This window comes from Tachysurus vachellii, chromosome 11 (assembly GCF_030014155.1).
Source record: "Tachysurus vachellii isolate PV-2020 chromosome 11, HZAU_Pvac_v1, whole genome shotgun sequence".
Taxonomy (NCBI): domain Eukaryota; kingdom Metazoa; phylum Chordata; class Actinopteri; order Siluriformes; family Bagridae; genus Tachysurus; species Tachysurus vachellii.
Genome location: NC_083470.1, coordinates 15,367,142 through 15,383,335, shown reverse-complemented (window position 1 = coordinate 15,383,335; position 16,194 = coordinate 15,367,142). Strand labels below are relative to the sequence as shown.

General features: G+C 38.8%; 2 protein-coding genes across 11 annotated transcripts in view; one reads left to right on the top strand and one right to left on the bottom strand.

Annotated features, from left to right (window-relative positions):
- Window positions 1–16,194, bottom strand: part of gucd1 (guanylyl cyclase domain containing 1) — a 153,648-nt gene that overhangs the window by 17,842 nt on the left and 119,612 nt on the right. Inside the window, exons 2-5 of one of the 9 annotated variants that reach the window (XM_060882338.1) lie at window positions 1,184–1,227; window positions 947–1,064; window positions 680–845; window positions 163–254 (exon numbers count right to left, since the gene is read on the bottom strand). In XM_060882338.1, coding sequence (XP_060738321.1) covers window positions 163–254; window positions 680–845; window positions 947–1,059 — 371 coding nt within the window. In that variant the 5' untranslated portion in view covers window positions 1,060–1,064; window positions 1,184–1,227. The other 8 variants (XM_060882336.1, XM_060882334.1, XM_060882337.1 and 5 more) reach the window with 8 other exon arrangements.
- ctu1 (cytosolic thiouridylase subunit 1 homolog (S. pombe)) lies at window positions 9,106–15,698 on the top strand. Of its 2 annotated transcripts, XM_060882377.1 has the most exons (3): window positions 9,106–10,067; window positions 10,391–10,459; window positions 15,045–15,698. In XM_060882377.1, the coding sequence occupies exons 1-3, from the start codon at window positions 9,572–9,574 to the stop codon at window positions 15,578–15,580; spliced, it is 1,101 nt and encodes a 366-aa protein (XP_060738360.1). In that variant the 5' UTR covers window positions 9,106–9,571; the 3' UTR covers window positions 15,581–15,698. The 2 variants fall into 2 exon arrangements, with proteins under 2 accessions (XP_060738360.1, XP_060738361.1); XM_060882378.1 differs by lacking the exon at window positions 10,391–10,459.

Here is a 16,194-nt window from a genome sequence, read left to right as displayed (position 1 = left end):
TACTCCAGAAAAACACACTTGAGCAGTTGAGAACCACAGTTAACCTTCCATTTTCCAGATACTCTGGGAATTCTGATTTATGTACTAGGGCCTATAATTAAAATGGTACAATCATACAACATATTTACATATTGCATATATAATGAAAAACAAGTTTATTACCATTTCTTTACCATTATGCCTCGGCTCTCTGCTTTCAGAAAGAGTTCATTAACTCTGTCCTCTTCTGAATCAAAATGCTTTTTGTAGAATGACTACAACAGGAAGAAAAAACTGTTTGGTTAAGCTTTGGTCACACTGTACAATTCTAAAAGCTTTTGCCATGATGTTAAATGGTGCCTTCACACTGTGCATCACACTGTATCTATAGAAAATCAAAAAGAAAATGCTCTTTCTTGAGAACACATTGGCAATATTGACCTATTAACATTTCCAAACCTATTCACAATGTATGCAGGTCTATGCAAAATCTACAATGCAGACTGTAATCAAAACCTATTTTGCAGTTTAATAAACACCCTGCAAAATAGGTTGGGATTTTATCTTGCACTCATACTGCATAAAAATATGTTGACCAATCTAATTAAAAACTACGTCTCATGCAATATAACCAAATCAATCATTAGCTTTTACGTAAAATTATCTTTTATACACATTTGCCACACAAAGTTTGGTATACCTGGTTTTTAAACCCCTTGTCTACCCCTAATGTTTGTGTGCAGAAACAGTGCTTTACGCCTAGCTGGCCCATGAGATAAGCAAGGTCAATGGTCCACACGCTTTCTGTCAATTTCAGTTCAGAGCAGGCTCTCCGAAACTCATCTTCACTCACTGGATGTAGATATCTGGGAAATTTGAGAAATATTCTGAGTGAAGAACAATGAACCATATTCAATGCACGTCTGATCAACCAAGATGACTTGAAATAGAATGAAATAGCACTTACTTTAATACCATTTTAGAACACGCTAAACCGCAGTCCCAGTGGTACAACTGGCGGATAATTGGTACATTTAACATAACGACGTCTGTCGGGTGGAGGGACAAGTCATTTGACATTTTACCTTAACAAAAAGCAGACCAGTAAAATTCTACATGACTGAGTAAGAATTCATTGATATAAATGGCTCCCTCATAAGGAGGTCTAACTGTATATGTACTCAAGATATTTAAGATAACCTACCCGATATTACGATAATATATCTAGTCCAATCGATTGTTTACAGTATCTAAGTATATAAGCTCACCATCGTAAATAATATTCAATAGCATTAGCCAGTTAGCTACCAGTACAGTAGTTTAACGGATGTTCGTTTCAGAGACAAATGCTATGAACAAAATTTGTTGATGATAAAAGAGCGGATTAATTCAGACGTAAAGTATGTAGTCCATACTTTCCAGTGTAGAGGCATTGACGATAAACTCGCGGAAATTTGTGGGTTCTCTACTTACGAGCAATGCTAACACTAACTCATTCATCCTACCTAGGAAGTGGGAATTCGGTGCTTGGACTGATGTCATTTCCGACCTTGGTCAAGTTGAGCTACAACCTGTTGCTCGGAGGAGGTGATGGTGACGGAGTGATATCGCGGCGACACTGACGGAAAGGGTGTCGAACTCCTGTATCACATATCACTTCCATAGCATAGGACGTCCTACTTATGACTTCACGCATTATGGATAGTAAAAAGGGCCAGACTGGTTATTGGTTATCATACCATATTTTTGTTAGTGCGAAACACACTATTTGTCCCTACATTTAAATGGTAGAGATATTATCCATTTATAAAAATCACTCTATACACTAAACAGAATATAAAATCATTTATAAAAATATAAAATATATGATCATTTGAAAAAATGGCTTTGTTTTCCTAAATGTTTGTGTTTAACATCACAAATCAAAAATTGCATCTGCCATATTTGCATCTGCCTGCTAATTTTTGAACATTTGTTTGTAGTGACAAAAATTAGCTGTATTTTGTAATAGGCTGTCAATAATACTCAAACTGACTGTCACATAAGATCCTGCTAACTGTCGTAAAATATAAATATACCCCCTTACTCCGAATTGCACCAAAAGCCTACAATGTTTTTAGGCTTTTGGTGCAATTAGTAAAAACAATACGAGTAAATTGATATTGACTGAAACCTGAATATACCCCAATATAAATTCGGATATTATTGAAATGTACTAGAAATGTCCTTGCCAGGGTTGGCAGACATTCTCAGGGCTCTCAAGTTTTGAAGACAGGCAAAAGTGACATCTCCAACCCCCCACCCAAACACAACAATGGGGGTGTTTGTTGTGTTTGGTAAGGATCACTGAACACAATTTAACCAAATACGGCCCTACCCTTTTCACCACCTTCTCTGGGCCAGCATCCTGCCACCTGGCCTTTTTAGGGGGCTTTCCTCTCATGACATCTTTGTAAGACAGATGCAATGATTAATGCATCCATGGCCAGGATATCAAATATGACATGATTTTAAAAGTGACTGATAACATCGACGATGCAATACACTAATTTATTTAGTGCTAATAAAATCATTAAGCCTATTTGGAGAGAGATGTGTAATGTGACAAAATGTCAGTCATCTTGTGATAAAGAAAATATGACTAGGCCTAGACCAGTGATTCTCAACCTTTTTTGCCGTGCAGACCCCTAGTATACAGTGCATCAGTGCAAACTCAATTGATTACTTACACCAAAAAGTAACGCTTTACTGTTAAAAGTAACTTTTTAGTTACTTTTTTAAAGAACGGTCTTTAATGTTCCCATTAATGCCCTTTCATGCGTAATGGTCTATACAAACACAAAACTGTTTGTTGATCTGTCCCTGGCTAACATTCCGGTTAAAATCTAGTCGCTGTTGTTTGGCTGGGGCTTGACTCACTTCGAGTGTGTCCACCGAAACCGGGTTAGCTTCTAGCTTTGTCGAGTCAAGTAGTTTCTAGAGGTGCTTTGACAGATTGGAGTTGCTGTTTATCGCAGTAGATAGGACCTTCGAACCAGAAAGACACAGCTTACATTTGACTATATGGTTTTTGTCTTTATGCTCAACTAAGGTGATATAATGAGCATATTTCCTCTTTGAGAAACTCGTCTTGCTCTTGCCTTGACTCGCCATTACTGCCGCACAGTGCGGCGTCTTCGTGTTTACAGTGGTTGGAATCCACCAATCCTACAATGCGTCGCTGCTGTAAACAGGTTAGGCTGTAGGCTACACTTCAGCCAAAATGAATTCATTTAAAAAGTAACAGAGTTAATTTATTTAAAAAGTAATACGTTAGAGTACTAGTTACTGTGTTACAGTAATGCGTTATTGCCCAACACTGATCATGACTTACTCTGTGCTCAAAGTGATGCTCGCAGCTCCAGTAGTTCTCTGTGGGTGAATGAGGATGATGCTGAACAATTCCAGGATATGCTTTTTTTCAGTGGTTGTTGCATTAAGTCTTACCCAGATACAATAGTGCTATTTTCTGATTGGCTATTGTGTAGCCTCTTTTTTTTTTGATTGGCTGATAAGTGTCAGGCTCGACTCCTGAATTCCAGGGGAGACGTGCTTGATTCCTGCCCGGTTCCATAGAGACAGCGATGCGGACAGATACATTTTGGGCGCTTATGTTAAATATATGATAAATAGTAAGTTTTTCTGCCTGAGAAATGCAATGTGTGGCGGGAGAGCGTGACAAAAGACCGAAATGAGTGACTGTCATGCTCTATGCGTGAGAGCTCTGCATCCTGGTCAGTGGAGAGTTGTTTTCGCCCTCTGCAGGTCATGAACCGCTAACCATCTAATCAGTACTTCATTAAGTAGCATGAGGTGTACCTGTGTTGGAATTTAACGACACTGGAATGGAATGTCTGCTATACATGTAGAGATGCTGAATCAAGATATATGTCCAATCTCTCTCTCTCTCTCTCTCTCTCTCTCTCTCTCTCTCTCTCACACACACACACACACACACACACACACACACACCCCTCTTATCCTCCAAAATGCTCTATTTCCCCAAACAAACACCAGGTTTCTGTGAACATTACAATGTCACCCCCCTTTGTTTAAATATAAACAGAACAAACAAATTTGCATTCTTCATTTATCTTAACACTTCAAATAATTGGGCTTACTATCATACCTTAACATTTTACAAATTCGTAAATGTGCTAAATAAAATGGTTAACTCAAAAGTATTTAAAGTTACATTTGAGTGCCTCTTATGCAATGTAGGTCTAGTTGCACAATCAACAAAACAACATACATTCTAAATGTGTATTTCAAACATCACAAAACAAAAAAAATCCTCTAGACTTTACAGCACATTAAAATTTGGTATACTTAACAGCACATTCTGTACATGTATGTAGTAATCTGTGACTAGGTATTGTCCTGAAGGGACAATAAATGTCTGTCGTCACACGATGTATCATTGAAATCACTATTTTAACTGATTATCACTTTGATAATCAATTATCGATAATCAATAAATAAAGAATGATGAATGTTTCCTGACAATAGAATGTCTGTCTTTGGTGGCTGTTACCATAAAGACTTCCACCTTGGTTATCACATATGGTATGATATGGATGTTGTATGGTGTGGTTAATTTGTTGTGTTTTGGCTGACGATAAAGCACGGTGTCACCTGGCATGAAAGTGTGTGGCACGGCATAACGGCAAGAGTCTGCATGAGACTTCATCATGGCTTTAGATTTTGATCTTATGTTTTCACATTTCAGTTGGAACTACCCGTTGTATTGTGACTTCCGGCTTTTCCCTTCAGGCTTGGCCACAGCGAATCATCTCTCTCCACCTATCCCTATCTTCTGCATCCTCAACACTTGCACCCACTAGCTTCATATCCTCATTAATTACATCCATATACCTCCTCTTTGGCCTTCCTCTTTGCCTCCTGCCTGGCAGCTCCATGTCCAACATTCTCCTACCAATATACTCACTCTCCCTCCTCTGAACATGTCCAAACCATCTTAATCTGCCCTCCCTAAATTTGTCCCACAAAAGTCCAACATAAGCTGTCCCTCTGATGTACTCGTTCCTAATCCTGTCCAATCTTGTCATTCCCAAAGAGAACCTCGACATCTTCAGCTCGGCTACCTCTAGCTCTGACTCCTGTCTCTTCTTCAGTGACACTGTCTCTAAACCATACAGCATGGCCGGTCACACCACTGTCCTGTACACCTTCCCCTTGATTCTTGCTGATATTTTCCTATCACACAGAACTCCTGACACCTTTCTACATCCCTGATGCAGTCCCACCTCCACTTTGAACTCCTCTGTCCACTTTGAACTGAACCTACAGCACACCTCACCACTGTCCTGCTCCTCTCATACATGTCCTGCACCACTCTGACATACTTCTATGCTACTCCTGACTTCCTCATACAGTACCACAGCTCTTCTCTTGGCACCCTGTCATACGCTTTCTCCAAGTCTACAAACTACCCGTTGTATTGTGACTCAGAAAGGGAATCTTTGTTTATTGTTGTATATGTTGACACAGCAGCTTGGCAGACAAATACACATAGGAAGGTATTTCAGATATTTCTTCCAAGGAACCCCTTGTATTTCTGCCACACGAAGAGCCCAAGGTGTGCATTAATCCTTCATCTGAGGCATTAGCTCTGAAAATTAGAGAACTGACAACTGTTAGCCATTTTCAATCTTCATGACCCTAGGGATACCAAACATTGAAATTCAATTGAATTCAATTTTATTTGTATAGCACATATAACAGTAGACATTGTCTCAAAGTAGCTTTACAGAGCATATTTTCTTTATGTAAATTTATCTGCATTCATCCCAGATAATCCCTAATGAACAAGCCTGAGGCAACTGTCACAAAGAAAATCTCCCTTTAATGATATGGGGAAGAATCCTTGAGAGGAATCCAAGGGAACCCATCCTCATTTGGGTGACACCAGAGAGTGTGATTATAAATGAATATTAACACTGGAGAGTGTAATTATAAATAATGTCCTTTCTACAGTCAATTTTGAATTGTGTAACCAGGGACTCCTGGGAAACTTGTAAATTAGCTCATCATATGATTTCATTATAGATTCAACACAAAACCTCATGGAGTTGGCAACTTCTCATCGAATGTCTCAAATCTTCATGAAGTGGAATCCAACTGGAGCTGGTACACTTCTAGATGCCTTGGGATCCTCGGATGTAGGCCTTTTCTCTTTGAAGGTCTGAAAGCTTCATGAAGCGCAACACAAATGGAGCTTGCTCTGTCTGCCTCGGGATGGGCAGAAAAAGAAAAGCTAGTGGAGAGAAATTAGCTTGCCAATATTTCTAAGGTGGAAGAAGGCTATTTTTGTAATATGGGCGATATGATTTTCAAAAGAAAAATTGCTGTCTAATATAACACCCATGTCTTTCACTGTCAAGTTAGTAGTGACAGTACATCCTCCTACATTGGGAAGTTTTGTTTATAATGAGAATGACTGTATTGGCTGGTTGGCTGTTTGGGTGAATTAATTTATATTTTCTTCTGCTGGGTATCATGTGTACTCATCCATGATGACTAACAAATAGTCTCCTGTGGGAGGTGGTCCATAAAAGTCTACACTGACACTATGCCAGGGAATTTCTGGCAAAATTGACATCTTCAACGGCACAATGTGTGACTGGTGAATTGAATTGACATACAAGACAGCTATGTACTATTGCTTCTCCTCTCTGGTCAATATCTCTAAACCAGTCCTTTGTTCTTGTAGAGCAGTAGGAATTACAATTATGGTGCCTCGCGGTAAAACATCAGATGCATGTGACAATGTTGTGAGTGTCCTATTTTATGCCATGTGCTGTTTCTGATGTGTGCACAGACTTCCTGAAAGTCTGTAACTGTCTCCTCCTTGATCTCTTTGAGTCTCATGGCTTTAGACTTTGCATGGCTCATGATAAATTTGACTTCTGCTAATTTTGAAAAAAAAAGCTTCTGCTAATTTTGTAGCTCATTTGCTGTTGCTTGTCTGGTTCAGAAGGTGATATTGAGACATGTAAACCGCTGGACTGTCAGCTCCCATTTTATACTTCACTTTGAAGTTGTAAGGTTCACGCCTTAGACCCATTTTTTTCAAATTTGGCAGGTGTTTTTGACCTGGGATTATTCCATATACAGTATCTCACAGAAGTAAAGATACTGAACATTATTGAAGCAAACAATAATTACATCATATTAAATATAGAATTTTATAGTAAATTCATGTAAAAATATGTGTATCAAATATGATAAAGCAGGTCTATAAGGTAATTAATCTTAGTCATCACTGTATTGAATTTTATAATGTAATCCACATTATTCTTGCCACAATGGAAAATGTGAATTGCATTATGAATTTGGTTCCAGCTGTTTGTGACACTCAAAAGTACAGACGTAAACAACACTATACTATACAAGACAATACAGACATAAACAACACTATACTATACAAGACAAGACAATACAGACCTAAATAACACTATACTATACAAGACAAGACAATACAGACATAAATAACACTATACTATACAAGACAATACAGACATAAATAACACTATACTATACAAGACAGTACAGACATAAATAACACTATACTATACAAGACAATGCAGACATAACTAAAACTATACAAGACAAGACAATACAGACATAAATAACACTATACTAGACAAGACATGATAATACAGACTATACAGACGATGTGAGACAATATAGACAGTATGAGTATTAAATATGAATACAGAAAGACTGAAACAGAACAGATGCTGGATCCCCTACTGTTTGCCTACCATGCAAACAGGTCTGTGGACGACGCAGTCAACATTGGACTACACTACATTCTGAAACACCTGGACTGCCCAGGGACATATGCCCGGATTCTGTTTGTCGACTTCAGTTCGGCTTTTAATACAGTAATTCCGGATATTCTCCACTTCAAACTCCTAAGGCTCACTATACCCCCTTCCATCTGTCAGTGGATCACCAGCTTCCTGACAGGCAGGAAACAACAGGTGAGACTGAGAGGTGTCACCTCCAGCATTCGGACAATCAGCACTGGCGCTCCACAGGAATGTGTCCTCTCCCCACTTCTATTTTCCCTCTACTCTATTGACTGCACTTGAAGTGACCAAACTGTTAGAGCTAAACACCCTCAAAACTGTGGAAAGACCCTTCAACACTACTCCCCCTCACAATATCCAACAGCCCGGTGTCATCTGTGGAGGCCTTCAAGTTTCTGGGCACTACTATTTCCCAAGACCTGAAATGGGAGTGCAACATAAACTCCATCATCAAAAAGGCCCAGCAGAGGATGTACTTTCTATGCCAACTAAGGAAGTATGGTCTGCCACAGGAGCTGTTGATGCTGTTCTACACACCAGTCATTGAATCTGTCCTGTGCACATCCATCACCATCGGGTTTGGTGCAGCAACAAAACAGGACAGAAACTGACTGCAACGCACAGTAAAAACAACGGAAAAATAATTGGTGCCCCCCCTGCCAACCCCTTTCTGGGAGGCGCTACAGAACTGTGCTTACTAAAACTGCTAGACACCAGAACAGTTTCTTTCCCCAGGCCCCTTATCACCCTGATTAACAACTCACCATAATTATATTCCCTGCTTCATAGCATAAGTACTGCATTATCAGAACTGTCAGTCATCACATCATCCGTGTATGTTACACACACTATTGCTGCTGCATACTGTACAAAAAGCATAATATTGCACAATATTGTTATTTGCACTACCATGCACTTCCCACACTTTATGTACATACTGTAACTGATCAGGCATATATTCTGTATTCATATTTCATACTCATAATGTCTACTGATGAACCTGATTCTGATTCTGAATATATGACTGATCAGTTATGTACATAGTGTGACAAGTGTGAGAGTGCATGGTAGTGCAAATAACATACAAAACAACCATATGTGTAAATGTATTGTTTTTAGGTTAAATTTTGTTTAAAGGCCAAAAATTTTCTGTCAACTATTTCATGTGTCAGGCTTTGCAGGGTTAATATATTCTAATTACTTGTACTCCGGGCCGCTAGAGGGCTGTTCTTTTCATTTGAGCCTTCCAGGTTTAAGACGAAGTAGAACGAAGCAGTTTATACAGCATGATCGTTGTCCTACTAGGTTATATTCTCAACAAATTCGTAAATTGTTTCACAAAATAATTAATGGATTGCTAATATCAACTATAGTATTAATGAAATAACATTCCATAAGATTGAATTGTTTAGCATTGTCAGTGGCTTTGTACCCGATGTTTCTCGTGTTCAGTTTAGGTAAGATTGCTCTGCTGTAACAGAGCTGTTCGTAAACAAGCTTTATGTTGTTTTTATAAACAACTTTTTCGCAGACACGAGTGCTGTAACTTGCTTTTCAATATTCCGAGCTGCAGTTGCTTTCTAAAACACAAAGGTACAACCATTCTATGAGTTAGCTGGCGATATCTAACGATACATTTTTGTACATCTCATGTCTAAAGCAACCCGTTTTGTGGGTTTAGTTGTAGTTGTAAGTTCAGCTCAGGTTTGATCATTATGCCTATTCAGTGCAGCAGTTGTGCAAAAAACAGGGCGGTGCTCAGACGACCGAAGACCGGCCATTCGTTATGTAAACCCTGCTTCTTCTGGGCTTTTGAGGAAGAGATTCACCAAACCATCGTTTCGGCTCGGCTGTTTAATCGTGGGGAGACTGTAGGGATCGGCGCATCAGGAGGAAAAGACTCTACTGTGTTGGCTTACGTTCTGAAAGTCCTGAATGTGCGCTATGATTACGGCCTCAAGCTGCTGCTGCTCTCAGTGGACGAAGGCATCACAGGATACCGAAACGATTCTTTAGAAACGGTGAAGAGAAACGAACAGCAGTACGATCTGCCCCTCACCATCGTGTCCTATGAAGATCTCTATGGCTGGACCATGGACGCTATTGTCAAACAAGTGGGCCGAAAGAACAACTGCACTTTTTGCGGCGTGTTTCGGAGGCAGGCGCTTGATCGGGGAGCCATGATGCTGAACGTGGACAAGATTTGTACAGGTAGTTTACACTTGAGAGATGAAACAGAATTCAGTTTTTTTTTATGATTTTTGCCTCTTGTGCCGAATGTAATGCAACCAACTCGGCTTGTCTAATGAGCAACATTGGGGAGGTTAGTGTGTAAAGTGAACCTATGGAACCATATGTTTTATGCAGAGTATACAAACGGCAGTGGTAGCTCAGTGAATTAAAGGCATTGGGTTACTGATCTGGAGACAGAGGCTTCAACCCTATGCCATTACACTACTGACACAGCATCTTGATTGGGTGCATGGATGTATGTTGTTGCCATCAAATTCTGACCCTTCCATTTGTGTGTCAAGTTTGGGTGCCCACTACGGTCTCAGTTTTCTGTTCTTGGCTGACAGAAGTGGAACCCAAAGTGGTTTATGGTGGGTGTGTATTTTTATTGGAGCTGCTGACAAGTAATCTACATGATTATGTATTGCGTGAATGAGTATGTGTAGTGTATTCTTTATTAGGAAATCCTGCACATTTTGCAGTTATCTAAGCAACTAATTATGTAACAGCATTGAAATGCAAAAACATGCGGTTGTAGGTCAATAGCATCAAACATCAAAATGAAGGTAAAGTGTTATCTCTGACTTTGATCCTAGCATGGATTTGAGTACCAGAAAGGCTGGTCTGAAAAAAGGTTCAGAAGGACTTTTTCCTCACCCAGTAAAACAATAGAAGCGCCAATCAACATTTAAAACGGGAACACATTTTCTTGGTGTTTTTACTCTCATATATTAACAGGCACTTCATGGAAGCACAGTCCCCTAGCCCCAGTCTCTCATTTCAGTTTGGACATTAGTTGGTTTTCAAATTTGCTCTTAAAATGTCATCTCATCTTTAAAGGGGATAGTCTAAACACAATGCTTAAGCCAACAACACAAAAGTAATTAGAACTTTATTATAATTTTTTTGTCTTTATCGAATACATACCATTAAACATTCACAATGCTTTGGAACAAGTAAGTTTTTTAACATTATTATTTATCAGGTAAATCCTGCTTTGGCAACATACAATCAAGAATTTACTGTAGCTGTGGATTTTTAAACCTCTATTCCTCATAGAACAGCTTCAGCTCATCCATATTCTTAGGGAGTCTGGTGTGAATAGTGCTCTCGAGGCCATTCCAAAGGATCTCTATGGGGTTAAGCTCTGAGCTCTGACTTGGATTTTTGAAACCATTCTGTAGATAATGACGCTCCCTCTACCATACTTAACCACTATTAAGACATTTTCATGTTGGTATGCAGTTTTCCTTTTACACCAGACAGTGCTGCCTGTTCTTCCCAAATAAATCAACCTTAGTTTCATCAGTCCACAGTGGTGTGGAGTGTCAATGTGGTCTTGGAAAAGGCACACAGAAATGTTATATAACGCTATAGCTGTCACTCTAGCTGTGTAGCAGTGTTCTTTTTTTTACCCCATTGACGTTACTATAGAGACAAAAGTGGACAGATGAATATCTAAGCTCTTTGAGATAACCTTTTAACCTTTTCCAGCTTTAAGTAACACAACCCTTGATCATAGGTCTTCTGAGAACACATTACCTGGTTTTATAAATCTCTATTTCTGCACACAGATGTTAGTCAGGGACTTCATATGGAATGAATTCTTAGCAGACTTTGGGGCTGTTAATACTAATCGATCATTGTTTGAATGCCTCAGACTATCTGAGTATTGTTGCTGAACATGTAGCTCTATTCATGGCCACAATTTTTCATCTACTAATGGCTGTATGCAACATGATATTGCAACATGTCACAAGGCAAAAGTTTTCTCAAACCGCTTTCATGAACATTACAATGGGTGTTCAATGCTCCACCAGCTCTTTTCCTGACAACATTGAAACCAGTATACAATAATCTCACAGAAGTGAGAACAACCCTCACATTTTCCTAATTATTTTATATCTTTTCATGTGACAACACTGAAGAAATGACACTTTGCTACAATGTAAAGTGGTGAGTGAGCTTGTATAACAGTGTAAATTTGCTGTCCCCTCAAAATAACTCAACACAAGCCAATAATGTCTAAACCGCTGGCCACAAAAGTGAGTACATCCCTATGTGAAAATGTTTAAATTGGGCCCAATTAGCCATTTTCTTTCCCTGGTGTCATGTGACTTGTTAGTGTTACAAGGTCTCAGATGTGAATGGGAGCAGATGTGTTAAATTTGGTGTTATTGCTCTCCCTCTCATACTGAAAGTTCAACATGGCACCTCATGGCAAAGAACTCCTCTGAAGATCTGGAAAAAAAAAATAATTGTTCTCTACATAAAGATGGCAGAGGCTATAAAATAAATACTGCTAAAAAATACTGGAACCATGTCCTGTGGTCTGATGAGACCAAGATAAACTTATTCAGTTCAGATGGGGTCAAGTGTGTGTGGTGGCAACCAGGTGAGGAGTACAAAGACAAGTGTGTCTTGCCTACAGTCAAGCATGGTGGTTAGAGTGTCATGGTCTGGGGCTGCATGAGTGCTGCCTGCACTGGGGAGCTACAGTTCATTGAGGGAACCATGAATGCCAACATGTACTGTGACATACAGAAGTAGACCATGATCCCCTCCCTTCAGAGATTGGGTTGCCGGGCAGTATTCCGACACAAAGACCCCAAGCACCTCCAAGTTGACCGCTGCCTTGCTAAAGAGGTAATGGCCTGGCCAAGCATGTGTCCAGACCTAAACCCTATTGAGCATCTGTGGGGCATCCTCAAATGGAAGGTGGAGGTGCGCAAGGTCTCTAACATTATCCATCTCTGTGATTTCGTCATGGAGGAGTGGAAGAAAACCCCAGTGGCAACCTGTGAAGCTCTGGTGAACTCCATGCCCAAGAGGGTTAAGGCTGTGCTGTAAAATAATGATGGCCACACAAAATATTGAAACTTTGGGTCCAATTTAGACATTTTCACTTAGGGGTGTACTCACTTTTGTGGCCAGCGGTTTAGACATTAATGGCCATGTGTTATTTTGAGGGGACAGCAAATTTACACTTGTTATTCAAGCTGTACACTCACTACTTTACATTGTAGCAAAGTGTCATTTCTTCAGTGTTGTCACATGAAAAGATAAAATATTTACAAAAATGAGAGGCGTGTACTCACTTCTTGAGATACTGTACATGCACAAATTACAGTGTCCTTCAAAACTACTGGAAAGGCAAGGCCATTTATTTTTTTTGTGGTATACATCAAAGAGTTTAGGATTTCAGCTTTTATTTCCTGGTGTTATCTGATGTTAAACACTGAGCCATTTGTATCAATCCTCCCAATCAAATCAAAAGTATAAGAAAGAAGAAGATATCAAGCCAGTGACTCAGACATCACCAAATTTTTGGTTTCTTCATTTGTGATGCTTTTGTTTCTGGTCTATAGCCTCCTTTAGTTGGGTGTTTCACTGGGTCTTGACCTTCCGTTTCCTCTTCAGGAGGTGAAATGCATCTTCAACTGGGATAAGGTCCAACGGTTGACCTGGCCAGTTTTTTCCTCTGATAAAATATTTTTTTTATTTGGAAGTTTGTGTCTAATCTATTGTCTTGCTGCATGATAAAGTCCATTTAAATTGGAGACAAAATGCCCCCGTAAACTTCAAAATTCTTTCTGCTAATGTTAGCTCGTATGTTTTAGATCATATCTGCTAATGATGATTAACCTTCTTCCTCCAAATTCTGTCATTTCCATCACTTTGGTACACCTCTCTCTATATTTTTTTAATTCCAGTATGGCTTTCTGATTCTTACTGCTGATGGGTGCTTTTCATCTTGTGGTATTGCCTCTTATTTCTGCTCTTGAAGTCTTCTTTGAATGGTGGATTGTGATACAAACACTCTGCCCTGTGAAGGTTGTTAGCCAGGTCACTGTTTTCATTTTCTTTTTGTTTTGTCTTCTCTTCATAGCTTTTTTCACAAATTCAGTCTGTTTTTATTGGCATTTCTGCTTGGTGTCTGTTTCTCAGTGGATTCTTTAAAAGGAAAGAATCCACTGAGAAACAGACACCAAGCAGAAATGCACAACATTTATCATTTATATTTTAGGCAAACTATTTTAAAGCTTGGAAAAAAGGGAATATCAAATTATACAAATATTAGATATTCCCTTTTTTCCAAGCTTTAAAATAGTTTGCCTAAAATATAAATGATAAATGTTGTGCACTCCTATACACAACACTGAGTTGAACAAAAAATGCAGTTTTTACAGGTGCAACCAAAGTTTAATAGCCAAAGTATTTAAAGCTATTTGGTGTTTAGTCAATCATTACAGTCTGTACTGAGCAGAAAATAGCTAACATTTTCACCAATCTTCAATCTCATTCAAGATGGTGACTTTTGACCACAGAGGCCAATAGTTACCTTTATATACAGTAATCTGATGCAGCAAAAATAAGCATGGTCACAAATTGCAATTAATTAAAACATTTAACATTAAAAGTACATAACTGAAAATTATTACAGTTTGCATAATCCTTTCAGATTCTTTCAGTAACTCATAACAGGCCATGACATGATTTTTGACTTGTGCTCTGTAGATCCACAATGTATACTTTGACCTACCTTGATTCAGCTGGAGAATGTTGCCTTAAAGCAGATTTTTTTTTATTCCTGTAGCCTGTTCAAGAAGAAAGTGGGAATGGGAGTTTCAGAGGTGAAAGTGCGATCTTGATCAAGTTGAAATATTTATTATACATCATATAACGTAGGTATTTCATAGCAAAAGGCCTAATGTAGTCTGTTAAATATTGTTCGATACAAAGACTGAATAAGAACTTTTTCATCAACCGATACGATATGCAGTATGATCTCATTGCAGCCTGAATATTTATGTGTTAAGAGGCATCTGGTAAGCCAAACAGACTAAAGCAAAGGTTAGATGCAAACATTTATACTAAATAGTATTTATTTCATCATGGGTTACTTTTTTCAGATTTCAAATGTAATTCATATTGGCTCTCTTGTTACATTTTAAGGTCACAATGCAGATGATGTGGCAGAGACAGTGCTGATGAATGTGCTGAGAGGAGATATTGCTCGTCTGCGTCGCTGTACAGTGATCAGCACAGCCAGTGATGGTGAGGGAGCAATACCACGCTGCAAACCTCTCAAATACGCCTATGAAAAAGAAATTGTCCTCTATGCCTACTTCAAAAAGCTTGACTACTTCTCTACTGAGTGTGTTTACTCACCCAATGCTTACCGTGGCCATGCACGTACCTTCCTCAAAGACCTTGAGGCAGTCAGGCCTAGTGCCATCATGGACATCATCCATTCAGGTGAGAACCTCTCTGTGAAGGAAGGAGTGAAGATGCCTGTGCAAGGAACATGCTTACGATGTGGTTACATCTCCAGTCAGGCACTATGCAAGTCCTGTGTGTTGCTGGAGGGCCTGAACCGAGGCTTGCCAAAACTCGGGATAGGCAAACCCCACCGGCTCTATGACAAGATCTTGACCCAGCAGGCTTTAACACAACAGGAGGAGAAGAAGCTAAAGGCAATGGAATTTTGAAGAGGTGTTTCTGCATATGAAAGGTTTATATATAAAGGGTCAGGATGCTATTTTGTTGCAATAATTTGTTGTTGATCTCTCTTTGGTATTCTACAATAAACCAGAATATTGCATTGAATTTCTTTGACTTGTGTGTTTTTCATTAATACAGATATTGTAAAAAAAATCTGCCTGCATAAAGTTGTGCAAAACTCATAAGCATATATTTTGTTACAAAATATTACATAACATTAAGGTTACTCCCCATCATCCATGGCCAAAATTACAACTATTCAATAATTTCATCAGCATCTCATTATTGAAGTTTATAGTCTTGTTACTTAGTTAAATGGGCTTAAGCCTAACTGCAATAATTCTACAAGTATGCACTTAAAAAATGTCAATTGTGACCTAATATGTTGTGTCTGGGATTAAAAAAATCAAATAACTAACCAGAATTTGTTACACATAGGAATAATGAACCTAATATTTTAATAGGGGTATTAGTTTTAATAGATTTTAATAGCTGCAAAAAAAGAGAACCAGTGCTATGGAGAAACTGCACATGAATCTTTAGCAAATTTCCAATTACTTTATTGTTACTTGAGTCGTTAAGCTCCTTTGTCAATTTCAAA